The 16125-nt window shown below is 42.0% G+C and overlaps 1 protein-coding gene across 2 annotated transcripts in view; it reads right to left on the reverse strand.

The window, feature by feature from the left end:
• Positions 1–13871, reverse strand: part of adamtsl2 (ADAMTS-like 2) — a 78833-nt gene extending 64962 nt beyond the window's left edge. For both annotated transcript variants that reach the window (XR_004560900.1, XM_034171133.1), the window contains exon 1: positions 13767–13871. Coding sequence is in view for 1 of the 2 variants with exons in the window: in XM_034171133.1 (XP_034027024.1) it covers positions 13767–13871 (105 nt within the window). In the remaining variant the exon portion in view is untranslated. The remainder of the gene's footprint in view (positions 1–13766) is intronic.
• Positions 13872–16125: the final 2254 nt, after the last annotated feature.

Here is a 16125-nt window from a genome sequence, read left to right on the forward strand (position 1 = left end):
ATTATACAGTATTTGTTGTCTCTGATGCCTGATTCTGTTTTTTTCTCTGTTTAAGGTACAGCTCCATCCAGAGATGGGAGTTGTATTCGTGTTGGCGATTATCCTGTCCTGTGCGCCAATAGCATTTCTTGTATATTCGTCCATGAATTGTTCTGTGAATTGTTCTGTAATTTATGTCTGTAGCATGGCCCAAGCAGAGGGTCACCCCTTTGAGTCTGGTCTGCTTGAGGTTTCTTCCTCAGAGGGAGTTTTTCCTTACCACTGTTGCTCTGGGGGTTGGTAAGGTTAGACCTTACCTGTGTGAAGCGCTTTGAGGCAACTCTGTTGTGATTTGGCGCTATATAAATGAAAATAAATTGAAAATTGAAACTGAAAATTTTCCATCTTGCTTACCGTGGATAGTGGGTTCTCGCATATCTTTAGTGGCCACATAATCCTGTTGTACAGTGTGGTATGATAACATCAAGTCTTGAGTTTTCCCGGGAGCTGGCTTTGGCCGATTTTTGAGAGGCCATCTAATAGCTGCTTCATCACAGCTTTCCCTGCTTTCTTGTCCAAGAGCTCTGATGTATAGTATCTCCCCAGGCTTTTTATGGGATGGTCAGCAAGCATGGGAATCTTCTCCCCACCGATGGAAAAGATGGTGCGATCATTTCTCACCCCCTTTCGGAGAGAGAGGCTTCAGGATTTAGCAGGTTTGATTTTCATTCTGGCCCAGGACATCAGCTCGTCCACTCTCTTCAGTAGCCTTGATGTACATGGTGCTGTTGGCAGGAGGTTAGCAATGTCATCCATGAAGGCTCTCAGAGGAGGAAGTTTCTGGCCTGATGGCAATCTGGATCCTCCTACCATCTGCCTTGCCCCGATGAGAATGAATTCAAATGCAGCCACAAAGAGGATGGGAGATACTGAGCACCCCATTGCGATGGCTACTTCCAGTTGCTGCCACCCAGTTGTAAAACTCTGGAGGGAGAAGGCCACCTGCAAATCATTGAAGTAGCTTTTGATGATGGTCCTTATACTGTCTGGCATGTGGAAAAACAATGGCATTGTCAATGAGCTGGTGAGGAACTGAGCCTTATGCGTTTGCTACATCTAGCCACACAACATGCAGGTCAGTTCTTTTGCGCTTGGCTCGTTGGATTTGCTTCCAAATCACAGAAGAGTGCTCCATGCACCCTGGGTAGCCGGGGATGCCCACCTTCTGGCAGCTGGTGTCGACGTATCCATTTTCAAGCAGGTAGTTGGTCACTCAATGTGCTAAGATGGAGAAGAATATCTTTCCTTCGACGTTGAGCAAAGCAATGCTTCGGAACTGGCCAATGTCTCTTGAGTCCTTCTCCTTAGGGATGAAGACTGCAAGGCCTCTCCACCATGTCTCAGGGACAGTCAGCTTGTTTCTTGTGGCTCGCACGAGACTCCATAACTGTTTCAGTACTGTCGGGCACTTCCTAAACAGTTTGTAGGGTACCCCATTGGGACCAGGGGCTGATGCTGACCTAGCCTTTCTTACTGCCTCTTGGACCTCGCTCAGCTTCGGGGGGAGGATGTTGAACTTGAATGATGGTGGGTCTGGGCAGGGCAGGTAGCCTGTTGGGCCTAGGGGCTCATTCCTCACTGGGTCACTATACTGACTCCTGATGTACTTCTCCAGCTCCTCTCTAGAGACCTCCAATGTTCCGGACTTTGCCTCCTCCAGCAGCTGCCTAGCAAGCTTGAAAGGGTTCTTGAAGAAGTTTGCTCGCTCCTTCTCCTTCCTCTTTCTCCTCCTTCGGATCCACTCTGCCCTCCGCAGGTGGGCTAGTCTCTGTCTGATGTCATTCCATAGGCCTTTTAGACCCTCTCTCTCAGTCTGGTCTGCTTCCTCCAGCACTTACGGAGCTGCCGCCGCTCCTGGATGAGCTGTTCTATCTCTCTCTCTCGTCTCCCCTTCTGCCTTGGTAAGGTGGGCTTCTTGCTGGTAAATACTCCAAATCTGTCCTTGCATTCATGGTAGAGAATTTCTCCAAACATATTGAGCCTGGATTCCACACTACCCTGCAGGGACCGTAGCGCCTGGCTGAGGTCCATGTCCAGTTTCTGCCATACTTCTGACTTGCTGGATTTCAGCCACTTGATCTTATCCCACCTGGCTGGAGTGTTCTCCTCTGTGCCTCTTGGCTTTGCCTTTTTGCAGGGTTACATGGGTCTTCTTGGTGCCTGCAGTGCTGACCTTCCTCTTCCACTGGGCTTTCCTCTGCCTCTGACAGTCCTTCCCCAGCAACATTGGGACCGACGGCACTGTGGTTTGCCTCCTGGCCTTTGGTCCCTCTTGTCTGATCTGCTTTTGCAGCGCAAGGTTGCTGTGGGGTGTTCCCTCCACACTTCGTTCTCCCCTAGTAGATTCGGAGGCCTCTTACTGAGCTAACCTTCTCCCAACCGCACCCGCAAATCCTTAGGGTCTTCTCAATGTCCTTTTCCGTTCCTGTTGTTGCCGTGTTGTCCATCCAATTAGCTATTCCTTTAAAACTCTGTTAACTCAACAAATAACAGTCATGAATGAACAGTGAAATCAACCAATCATATAAACTGAACTGCATTAAGACATGTAATTGTGAGGATAACTTTATGATGATGAAACCAGGCAAAATTAAATGAATTCTTACACAGCTTGAAAATGTTTGAACGTACCTCATTCACCTGCCAAATATCTATATGTTAAAAGTGTGTGTGTGTGAGTTTATTTAGTGCGTTCATTGTGAGTACATAATATAACTGCAAATACGTTAAAAATACATGCATGACACAAGAAAGTGAAAACACTTATTTCCAGGGTTGTCCATTTAAAATCAAATGACAAAATAGAAGCAACAATACAATAAAACAACAATATTAATAATACCAATAATAAGAATAAAAATAATAATATTAACAGTGTGTATATGATAACAAGAATCTAAACAATTTATAAATACATTAAGACAGTAAATTAACATAAAATAATTACGTAGATCAAACGGGTAGTGTCTTACTGACTCATCCTACATATGGAGAATGTCTCTGCTTCCTCTCTGTCTTTTCCACCATCTTCTCTGTTTAAGACACTCTTAGGCTTCTTAAAAGTCCTCCTCCCTCCTCTTACCAGTTTGATACTTGAGGAGCTCTCTTAAGGCCTAAGGTGCTTTGTAGACAACTTTCATCTTACCAAGGGAAAATTCTAAGAAATGTCTAAGAATTCAAGGAATCTGAAGATTTTTCTTAGAATAACGTCACTCTGAGTTATTTTTAGCCTGAGGCTGCTTCGTGGATACGGGTTTTCCCAAGCGGAAGTGTTCAGAGCAGCAGGGCTGTGACAACGTCACGTATAATTTTAAAAATGACAGAAATATCTGTACACATCATTTTTTTTAAATATGGCCTGTTCTCTGTGTAAAAAAAAAAAAAAAACAGAGATAATATATGGCTACATCTGTTTCACAGTTGATGGTATGAGAGATTAGTATGTCTGCAGAAAAAAACAACACCAAATAATTAGTAACGTAGCTGAAATTCACTGCATAAAACATAACAGTGATCACTCACAGCTGATGGCGCATTGAGTTGAATAAATTAACACAATGTCATCGTATTGTCTCGACAACGCAGTGAGATGTCTGACACTTCATCACTATTTTATGTTAAAAATAACCTTCTCAGTGGAGACATGAAGAGATTTTTGCTTGCCATTAACAGTCTGAAGTAGTAAATTCATTTTCAATAGGATGTCTTTAGGATGTGTTATGGTTCAGGGTTTTGAAATGACTTTCGCAATCAGTTCTGTCTAAATCCCAGCACGCCTCCACGCAAAAAAAGAGCCCTCTCTTATGCCCAGTGTAAAGCAACACAGCACCACACGTCGCCGCCTAATTTCCAGTTGATGCAGGTGTTATTTTCATGTCTAGCGTCAATGTTGTGTAAGTTGAAAGCGTACCGGTGACGCAGACCGAACGGCCCCCCCTTAAAAATTGGTCCACCCTTCCTCCACTGTGCATGCGTCATTTCGGACACAGCAGCTCTTATGAGACGGAGTCTCTTCACCCAAAGCGATCAAATGGATTAATGGGATTATTAAACATCAGATGACAACGTAAAACCTCTTAAATCATTCTAAAGACAGTTCTGAGCAGAAACGAGGCGATAATCTGTGACACGTTGAAATGACGGACGCAGTGAACGCATCAGCTAGCAGCTCGTGTAGCTGCGGTGCTCTGATCGCTTCCTCCGTCTTTTATGATGAAATAATGCTGAATTTATTTGGAAATGATTGTTGTACAAAAGCTTCAGATATGTGTCGCTGAGAGAGATGATGACTGGAGTGCAGTTTGAAGCAGAAACGAGGTGATGATCGTTGAATCGCGTATGATGACGCATGCGCAGTGAAGGCAAGGGGACCATTTTTTAGGGGGGACCCTTCGGTCTCCGACACCGGTATTTGCATTCATCTGCGCACTCGTGCATGCTGGTCTTAAAACAGGGCGCTGGTCTTAAAACAGGGCGTGGTCAGGTACTGGACTCAAAGTGAGTGTGCCCTAAACTGTCAAACACCTGGCCAAAAATTAAGCACAAAGGTTTTCTACGATTTATATGGAGCAATACTGAAATACGACTTACACACGTGGGTTCACATTGTGTTTACCATCTGCTTTACACATGGAGATGTTCAGTAGCCTCATACTCCTCTTCTTCACTCCTTTTTCTTCTGTTTTCGGCTGCTCCCGTTAGGGGTCACCACAGCAGATCAATCATTTCCATCTCACCCTGTCCTCTCTATCTTCCTCTGTCACACCAACCACCTGCATGTCCTCCCTCTGCACATCCAAAAACCTCCTCTTTGGCCTTGTTCTTCTCCTCCTGCCTGGTGGCTCCATCCTCAGCATCCTTCTCCCTATATACCATGGGTCCCTCCTCTGCACATGTCCAAACCATCTCAGTCTCACCTCTCTGACTTTGTCTTCAAACCATCCCTCCTGAGGTGTCCCCCTGATATGTTCATTCCTATTACTGTCCATTCTCGTCACTCCCAAAGAGAATTGCAACATCTTCAGCTCTGCCACCTCCAGCTCTGCCTCCTGTCTTTTTATTAGTGCCACCATCTTTTAAGGCTTTTAAGGTGGCAGTAATTAAACCATTACTTAAAAAGCCATCACTTGACCCAGCTATCTTAGCTAATTATAGGCCAATCTCCAACCTTCCTTTTCTCTCAAACATTCTTGAAAGGGTAGTTGTAAAACAGCTAACTGATCATCTGCAGAGGAATGGTCTATTTGAAGAGTTTCAGTCAGGTTTTAGAATTCATCATAGTACAGAAACAGCATTAGTGAAGGTTACAAATGATCTTCTTATGGCCTTGGACAGTGGTCTCATCTCTGTGCTTGTTCTGTTAGACCTCAGTGCTGCTTTTGATACTGTTGACCATAAAATTTTATTACAGAGATTAGAGCATGCCATAGGTATTAAAGGCACTGCGCTGCGGTGGTTTGAATCATATTTGTCTAATAGATTACAATTTGTTCATGTAAATGGGGAATCTTCTTCACAGACTAAAGTTAATTATGGAGTTCCACAAGGTTCTGTGCTAGGACCAATTTTATTCACTTTATACATGCTTCCCTTAGGCAGTATTATTAGACGGTATTGCTTAAATTTTCATTGTTACGCAGATGATACCCAGCTTTATCTATCCATGAAGCCAGAGGACACACACCAATTAGCTAAACTGCAGGATTGTCTTACAGACATAAAGACATGGATGACCTCTAATTTCCTGCTTTTAAACTCAGATAAAACTGAAGTTATTGTACTTGGCCCCACAAATCTTAGAAACATGGTGTCTAACCAGATCCTTACTCTGGATGGCATTACCCTGACCTCTAGTAATACTGTGAGAAATCTTGGAGTCATTTTTGATCAGAATATGTCATTCAAAGTGCATATTAAACAAATATGTAGGACTGCTTTTTTGCATTTACGCAATATCTCTAAAATTAGAAAGGTCTTGTCTCAGAGTGATGCTGAAAAACTAATTCATGCATTTATTTCCTCTAGGCTGGACTATTGTAATTCATTATTATCAGGTTGTCATAAACGTTCCCTAAAAAGCCTTCAGTTAATTCAAAATGCTGCAGCTAGAGTACTAACGGGGACTAGAAGGAGAGAGCATATCTCACCCATATTGGCCTCTCTTCATTGGCTTCCTGTTAATTCTAGAATAGAATTTAAAATTCTTCTTCTTACTTATAAGGTTTTGAATAATCAGGTCCCATCTTATCTTAGGGACCTCGTAGTACCATATCACCCCAATAGAGCGCTTCCCTCTCAGACTGCAGGCTTACTTGTAGTTCCTAGGGTTTGTAAGAGTAGAATGGGAGGCAGAGCCTTCAGCTTTCAGGCTCCTCTCCTGTGGAACCAGCTCCCAATTCAGATCAGGGAGACAGACACCCTCTCTACTTTTAAGATTAGGCTTAAAACTTTCCTTTTTGCTAAAGCTTATAGTTAGGGCTGGATCGGGTGACCCTGAACCATCCCTTAGTTATGCTACTATAGACGTAGACTGCTGGGGGGTTCCCATGATGCACTGTTTCTTTCTCTTTTTGCTCTGTATGCACCACTCTGCATTTAATCATTAGTGATCGATCTCTGCTCCCCTCCACAGCATGTCTTTTTCCTGGTTCTCTCCCTCAGCCCCAACCAGTCCCAGCAGAAGACTGCCCCTCCCTGAGCTTGGTTCTGCTGGAGGTTTCTTCCTGTTAAAAGGGAGTTTTTCCTTCCCACTGTAGCCAAGTGCTTGCTCACAGGGGGTCGTTTTGACCGTTGGGGTTTTACATAATTATTGTATGGCCTTGCCTTACAATATAAAGCGCCTTGGGGCAACTGTTTGTTGTGATTTGGCGCTATATAAAAAAAAAATGATTGATTGATTGATTGACCATCTCTAAGCCATACAACAGAGCTGGTCTCACTACTGTCTTGTAGACTTTCTCCTTCACTCTTGCAGGTATTCTTTGGTCACAACTCACCCCTACCAGCTTTCTCCACCCACTCCACCCTGCCTCACTCTCTTCTTCACCTCTCTACCACACTTTCCATTACTTTGGACAGTTGACGCCAAGTATTTCAACTCATCTACTTTCACCAACTTTACTCACTGTAACCGCACTATTCCACTGGGCTCCCTCTAATTCACACAAGTAATCAGTCTTGTTCCTACCGACGTTCATTCTCCTTCTCTCCAGAGCATATCTCCACAATTCCAGGCTAGACTCAGCCTGCTCTCTACTCTCCCTACAGACCACAAGGTAATCTGCACACATCATAGTCCATGGAGACGCCTGTCTGATCTCATCTGCCAATCTGTCCATCACCACTGCAAACAAGAAAGGACTCAGAGCTGATCCTTGGTGGAATTCCACCTCCACCTTAAATGAGCCTGTCATTCCGACTGCGCATCTCACTGCTGTCACACTATCCTTGTACATGTCCTGCAGTACCCTTACATACTTCTCTGCTGCTCCAGACTTCCGCATACCACAACTCTTCTCTTGGCACTCTGTCGTAAGCGTTCTTTAAATCCACAAAAACACATTGTAACTCCTTCTGGCCTTCTCTGTACTTCTCCATCAGTATTCTCAGAGCAAACATTGCATCTGTAGTGATCTTTCTCAGCATGAAACCATATTGCTGCTCACAGATCTTCAACTGTTTTCTAAGCCTAGTTTCTACTACTCTTTCCCATAACTTCATGCTGTGGCTGATCAACTTTATACCTCTGTACTTACTGCAGCTCTGCATATCACCCTTGTTCTTAAAAATAGGAACCAGCACACTTCGTCTCCACTCCTCAGGCATCCTCTCACTTTCCAATATTGTATTAAACAATCTGGTTTGAAACTCCACTGCCCTCTCTCCTAGTCATTTCCATGCCTCCAATGGGATGTCAGTCTGCACCAGTTAAAGACAAGTTTACTCTCCAGCACAACACATGACGACACAGGTTGTGATGTGTCATGAAGCAAAGGCATGCTCGTGTAAATGCCCCTTACCCTCCTCACTTATCCAGGCTTGGGACTGGCACTAAGACTGTACTGGCTGCACACCCCATGTGGCTAAGTTCTCCTCTTCACTCATCCAACTATAAAATACTACACCTTGTGAGAAATCATCTTGAAAGATTCCACATTCCCTGACTGGAGGTATAAACATTCTAAACCATACAAAAGTCTTCATGGGTAGCAAATCCACCATACTGCCTGTGACATCATGACATTTTTCACTTTCATTGTTGTATAATGCAGATTGCCCTGTTCTGAAGCAGTGACACTTTTTTGAGGGATCTGAAGTTGTATATGTCACAGTGTCTTTACAGCAGCACTGGTTAGTGTCAGTAGGAAGAACAGCACTTGTAGTGGCGTCATAATCAGATAACAATAGATGATACCGAGCTGTGGTATTGTTCAGCTGAACACACTGCATGAAACCGATCCATAAATTATTGGCCAGCCAGAACTCAGTCCATCAGCAGCTGGTAGACGTAAGAAGTAACAAAGGTTTTTTTTTTTTTTTTTTTTCTGCTGTCAGAGGACAGTCAGCGTTTCACACATTCCTCATGTGAAGGACCAGCACTAATTCAGGCCGATTGCTGTGTCCCTTCATTCAGACAGGATGACCGCTGGAATGTGCACTGAGCTCCTTATAAAGGTGTGAAAGAGTGCAGCTGTGAGAGCGGGAGAAAGACACTGGAAATACCAGACACAAAGCGTAAGTGAAAGAAAGGCAGACAGGAAGAGATAGATGGGTATAGGGAGAGAGAGACACACACACACACACACACACACACAGACAGAATGAACTTCCTTCAAAAAGGGAGAGAGTAAATCAATGGTGCAGTGCAATAAATCATATGAACTGTTCATTTTAGAACTGATTTTAAAATTTTGCTGTTTGTTTATAAAGCTTTGCATGGACTGGTGCCTGCATACATCGCAGACATCATTGTCAGAGCAAAACGTCAGAGCAACTGGCCCGTTTCAGTGGATGGCCCAAAATTGTGGAACTGTCTTCCTCCACACATTAAAGCAGCTCCATCTATTGATGTTTTTAAATCTCATTTAAAAATGTATTTTTACCCACTGGATTTAACCCGGCATAAGAATTTTGTGGTCCTCTGACTCACTATTTTGTTTTCGTGCATTTTATGTCTTATTTTATTTTCTTATTGATTGTAATTGTTTTACTATATGTGGCGTTTTTTTTTATTGTATTTTCTTTTTTCTTCTTCTACTTAATGTTATTTGGTTTTCTGTGCAGCACTATGAAGACTTTGTGTTGGTAAAATGTGCTATATAAATAAAGGTGGATTGGATTGGATATGACAACTTAAAGGGACAATTATTTATCACCTACCCCCCCCCCCCCCCCCGAAAAATGGCCTGTAACAGTACGCTGTATTGTACAGAACTTTAAAAGCATTGTATTTTTAAAAGTGCTTTATGAGTTCATATTATTATTATTACTGTTATTATTAAAGTTATGTATCGTAGTTTGGTAATTCATGATATGGTTTATTAAAGAATCCATGTTCAGTAACAGCTGGTCTGCTGTTTTAGTGCAGCTGAATATGAACCTGTTTTCAGTTCTTTATTCCTGCTCCACCAGCAAACATTTCTTATCAACTTATGTAGCTGCAGTGCACAAAATGGTGAAAACAGTCAAATTCAGAGCATGTTCCCGAGAACAGGTTCCCAATGCACACAACATTTTAAGTTTCAACACACTCTATCGAGACAGAGACTGCAGAAACAGTTTGCACAGAGGGCACAAATGCATTGCTGTGTAAGCAGCAGAACATACCAGAGCAAAGGTGAGCACTGTGTGTTCAATGGTTGGGTTGGCCATGTGCGTTAGGCACGGATGTGTTGTTGTCCAAGCAAAATATCAACCAATCACTTGTCCTTCCCTTTAAAGTGGACTGTGTCAGGTGTACAGCACTGTTATTGAAAAACCTGACCCAAGTCAAAGGATTTGTGGCAAGTTAATGGATTAGCGCTAATATGTCAAAGTGCAGTGCAGCCAGTGTCCACCAAAGCTCCTCAGGTAACACAGTAAGACAAGAAAGTGAGGGTTTGTAGCTTTCCATGACTGAAGAGACTTATTTCATTCAATGATTGTTTTCAATTCACATTTATCATGTATTTTAGGGTGTGTCATGTTGCCTCTGTGTCTGGGGGAGTGAGTGGAATGTCAGCTTGGAACATAGCTACACATTAACATTGTACTACTATCATAATTATTGGGTTTTTCTCATTTTCTGAAGTTTCCACATATAATGGGGCCATAACACGGCATCATACTACAGTAGTAGAGCACCGTGCTAGTAATACTAGTAACACCAACACTAGTTTCCAATTCCACACATTTTACCTTGGAAAAAAAAATTCAAGGTCAAAGTCGTGTTAGAAGTGACTTTTCATAAGCTAAATTAGATGTGATCAAATGTCAAATATGTATTTAGTTCATGCAATTAAACTGTTTTTTTTTTTGTTGTTGTTGTATTGTCAGGATTTTTTTTTCCAACTCTTTCAGTTTTTAATTCATTTTCATATCATTTTCACAGAACATTGGCTATCTCTGCTCTGCACAATATGCAGCTTTTTGGCACTTGGTTTCTGACTGATAACTGGAAAATAAACCAACAGGCATGAAATTGGAACCTTCATCCAATTTTGGTGGTGTAGGTAAATCCATAACAGAAAAATGAGAGTGATTGAGGCACTTTTGATTGCGATATAATGAAAAATGTACACCAAAAGGGGCTTTTCCATATTAAATTCAAACATCCAGAAAAATCCACATTCCAGATCAGATCAAGATCAAAATTTATCAGATGACAGTGAGTACTAGTCTGCACCTCACTTTCAAATATGAGAGTGACTGGGGAAAGGTTGATTAAGATATAATGTAAAATATACATTAAAAGGGGTTTTCAATGTTAAATTTAAATGGCCACAAAATGTGTAATCTGGATCAGATCTGGATCAAACTCTGGCACTTGATAAAGGATACCATCCAACATAATGCTCTCAAATATGAAAGAAATTTGATCTTTTCTCACAATTTTTACCTCTACCAATGAAGTTGGGCGAAGGTTGTGTTTTCGCCCATGTTGTTTGTTTGTGAACAGCCTGGAACCCACAATGTTTCATATATTGTTATGACATTTTTACATATCCTGATAGGCAAGAACTGACTCAATTTTCAAGGTCATAGGTCAAAGATCAAAGTCAGGAAAAATATTGGAAAAAATCCCTATCCCTTAACAATGAAGGAATTTTCAAAAAAAAAAATCATAACTCTGTGTTTTATGTGCGTTATATTTTTCAATTACAACAATGAAGACACCTCTGTGCATTATATAACCCCTGGCAATAATTATGGAATCACCGGCCTCGGAGGATGTTCATTCAGTTGTTTAATTTTGTAGAAAAAAAGCAGCTCACAGACATGACACAAAACTAAAGTCATTTCAAATGGCAACTTTCTGGCTTTAAGAAACACTATAAGAAATCAAGAAAAAAAAATTGTGGCAGTCAGTAACGGTTACTTTTTTAGACCAAGCAGAGGGAAAAAAATATGGAATCACTCAATTCCAAGGAATAAATTATGGAATCACCCTGTAAATTTTCATCCCCAAAACTAACACCTGCATCAAATCAGATCTGCTCGTTAGTCTGCATCTAGAAAGGAGTGATCACACCTTGGAGAGCTGTTGCACCAAGTGGACTGACATGAATCATGGCTCCAACACGAGATGTCAATTGAAACAAAGGAGAGGATTATCAAACTCTTAAAAGAGGGTAAATCATCATGCAATGTTGCAAAAGATGTTGGTTGTTCACAGTCAGCTGTGTCTAAATTCTGGACCAAATACAAACAACATGGGAAGGTTGTTAAAGGCAAACATACTGGTAGACCAAGGAAGACATTAAAGCGTCAAGACAGAAAACTTAAAGCAATATGTCTCAAAAATCAAAAATGCACAACAAAACAAATGAGGAACGAATGGGAGGAAACTGGAGTCAACGTCTGTGACCGAACTGTAAGAAACCGCCTAAAGGAAATGGAATTTACATACAGAAAAGCTAAACGAAAACCATCATTAACACCTAAACAGAAAAAAACAAGGTTACAATGGTCTAAGAAAAAGCATTCGTGGACTGTGGATGACTGGATGAAAGTCATATTCAGTGATGAATCTCAAATCTGCATTGGGCAAGGTGATGATGCTGGAACTTTGTTTGGTGCCGTTCCAATGAGATTTATAAAGATGACTGCCTGAAGAGAACATGTAAATTTCCACAGTCATTGATGATATGGGGCTGCATGTAAGGTAAAGACACTGGGGAGATGGCTGTCATTACATTATCAATAAATGCACAAGTTTACGTTGATATTTTGGACACTTTCTTATCCCATCAATTGAAAGGATGTTTGGGGATGATGAAATCATTTTTCAAGATGATAATGCATCTTGCCATAGAGCAAAAACTGTGAAAGCATTCCTTGCAAAAAGACACATAGGGTCAATGTCATGGCCTGCAAATAGTCCGGATCTTAATCCAATTGAAAATCTTTGGTGGAAGTTGAAGAAAATGATCCATGACAATGCTCCAACCTGCAAAGCTGATCTGGCAACAGCAATCAGAGAAAGTTGGAGCCAGATTGATGAAGAGTACTGTTTGTCACTCATTAAGTCCATGCCTCAGAGACTACAAGCTGTTATAAAAGCCAGAGGTGGTGCAACAAAATACTAGTGATGTGTTGGAGCGTTCTTTTGTTTTTCATGATTCCATAATTTTTTCCTCAGAATTGAGTGATTCCATATTTTTTTCCCTCTGCTTGGTCTAAAAAAGTAACCGTTACTGACTGCCACAATTTTTTTCCTGATTTCTTATAGTGTTTCTTAAAGCCAAAAAGTTGCCATTTGAAATGACTTTAGTTTTGTGTCATGTCTGTGATCTGCTTTTTTTCTACAAAATTAAACAACTGAATGAACATCCTCCGAGGCCGGTGATTTCATAATTTTTGCCAGGGGTTGTATAGAGAGAAAGACAGAAACAGGAAGCCAGAGTGTTAATCATGCTGATTTGTACTAATACAACTGTTAGCTACAGAAAAGGTTCTATATGAGTTTCAGGTTGTAATTCTATACAGATCTACAGCTTTTTATACTTTGTAGTAGCAGAGGTTGAGTCAACCCTGTTAATGCTGTGAAACACAATACCATTTGACAATAAATACATTGCTATATTTTATTCCTGTAATTCTTCAGCAAACAAACCTATATAAATAAATACAATGTGATTCTAATGAATGTTTATGAGTGTGCTGTGTTAGATTATCGAATAGGAAAAAAACACAATGTACTGTGGTTGGAAAGTCTCGTCTTAATCAGGTTAGATGTTGGCAGACAGACTTTAAAGGTTTCTTGCATTTACAGACGTGTTTGGACACATATTGATACACATGTTCTTTGGGCAGTAGCGTAGTGTGTATACCGAGCAGCTGATTCAGGTCAATGTGTCAGCACCATTATGCAAAACATAATGTGATTTAACTCAATCAATTTATTTTAATGTTTCTCTAAATTCCTACGTGATACAGTAAACATAAAGTCATAAAGATTATGACAACTACAATCTCAATTTTTCTTTCAGAGAGCAAAAGCATGATAAAACAAGTTTGGTAGAGTGTACCTGCAGCCCCCTGGTGGACAGGTTTCCCACAGACACCACCAACGTTAGGAAGCCCAGCAGGATGACACCCGTCTCGCCACACTGCTCCCATGACCACACCCTCATCCTGGAAAATCAGAGCAAAAACAAAGACCAAGTTAACGTGTGGACCCAGAGCTTTCAGTCAGATATAAGTGGGTCAATGAAAACCTATTTTGTACACTTACAGAGAAATGAAACACATGCTGAAAGAATTTACCATTTTTAAAAAATAAAGTAATTAACAGAAAACTAAAACATATCTTTGACAGCAGTTAGTAGCACTGTTGCCTCACAATGAAAAGGTTATAGGCTCGCATCCAACCTGGTCCTTTTTCAGTGGAGTCTGCATGTTCTCCACATGTTTGCGTGGGTTCCGTCTGGATGCTCCGGCTTCGTCCCACTTCCAATGACATGAAAGTTAGGTGAATTGGGAACCTTAAATTGACCGTAGGTGTGAATAAGTTTGTCTATACAAGGTCCTGTGATATCGGACTGTCGTGGTGAAAAGAGAGCTGAGTAGGGGGGCAAAGCTCTCAATTTACCGATCGATCTACGTTCCGATCCTCACCTATGGTCATGAGATTTGGCTCATGACCGAAAGAACGAGATCACGAGTACAAGCGGCCGAGATGAGTTTCCTCTGCAGGGTGGCTGGGCGCTCCCTTAGAGATAGGGTGAAGAGCTCGGTCACTTGAGAGGAGCTCGGAGTCGAGCCGCTGCTCCTCCACGTCGAAAGGAGTCAGTTGAGGTGGCTCGGGCATCTTTTCAGGATGCCCCCTGGACGCCTCGCTGGAGAGGTGTTCCAGGCACGTCCCATTGGGAGGAGCATACCCTGGGGAAGACCCAGGACATGCTGGAGGGACTACATCTCTCGGCTGGCTTGGGAACGCCTCGGGGTTCCCCCGGAGGAGCTGGGGGAGGTGTGTGTGGATTGGGAGGTCTGGGCGGCTTTGCTTGAGCTGCTGCCCCCGCGACCCGACTCCAGATAAAGCGGAAGAAAATGGATGGATGGAAAGTCCTGTGATAGACAGGCCGCCTGTCCAGGGTGTACCAAAATTCTTGCCCAATGACCACTGGGAGAGGCTTCAGCAACCCTCTGACCCTTAGCTGGAATACGTAAGTATAGAAAATGAATGTTTTATACGACAATTTACTCCTATTTTACAACCCCAATTCCAATGAAGTTGGGACATTGTGTAAAATGTAAATTAAAAACAGAATACAATGATTTGAAAATCCTCTTCAACCTATATTCAATTAAATACACCACAAAGACAAGATATTTAATTTTCAAACATAGACCTTGTTTTTGTGCAAATATTTGCTCATTTTGAAATGGATGCCTGCAACACATTTCAAAAAGTTGGGACGGGGCAACAATAGACTGGGAAAGTTGATGAATGCTCAAAGAACACCTAATTGGAAACAGGTGAGTGTCATGATTGTAATAGGGTTAGGGTTGTAATATCAATACAAATTGTGTATCTTTAGATAATGCACCAATCAGATATTTGACACACAGACCTAAGAGCCCCTTCACACATAACACAAAAGATGCAGAACCCGTAAGAAAATCCGCAAACCAAAAACAAAATGGGGAACCACGAAAGGAGGCAAGCACGGTCGGACAGGCGTGCACGATACCGCAGCAATGGTTTTGTGCATGCTTGTGTTCGCGCGCACGAACACAGTGCGAGCACATGGAAAGTCGCACACACAACAGTGGAGGGAAAAATTCATAAAACACCACAATTTATAATAATTAATTCCTGTTATAAAGAGCGGAGTTTGCCTCCACCTAGACGTACACCAGGGAGTAATGAAATGGCGTGGATTACTGTTCTCTCTTTCATGTTTTACATGAATTACCTGATGCATTCAAGCCAGACGGCTTCCGTGTCATAAAGAGCCGGGCTCTCGCATCATGAACACATGCAGCCGGCATGGCGTGCCCAGTGCACTGTGATCTGCTGCAAATCTGTGTTTTAATTATTACAATCCCGCAGTGACACATGCCTCGCTGGGGCGTCCTGTGGATCGATTTCCTGCATGGCACCAGCATTGCAGTTTGTTGACGCACCAGTCAGCTGAAGCAATATGTGTTTTGATTTATTTCCACGCGAGGACAGCATGCCGATGTCCGTGCTTCACACTGTAGTTATGCAACTTAATATCCTATAAGCCAGTACAGGTGTTCCCGAGCCGTGACGTGCGAGCACAAATATCTGACCAAATGCATGTCGCAGGGCGAGATGCCCACCTCTGTTAGTGGACCTCGGCAGGTCACAGAAAAAAAAAGGCTCACTGTCTGTTGCTTTGTTCTGTGATTTTAATGCTA

Source organism: Thalassophryne amazonica, chromosome 5, assembly GCF_902500255.1.
Source record: "Thalassophryne amazonica chromosome 5, fThaAma1.1, whole genome shotgun sequence".
In the NCBI taxonomy this organism is placed as follows: domain Eukaryota; kingdom Metazoa; phylum Chordata; class Actinopteri; order Batrachoidiformes; family Batrachoididae; genus Thalassophryne; species Thalassophryne amazonica.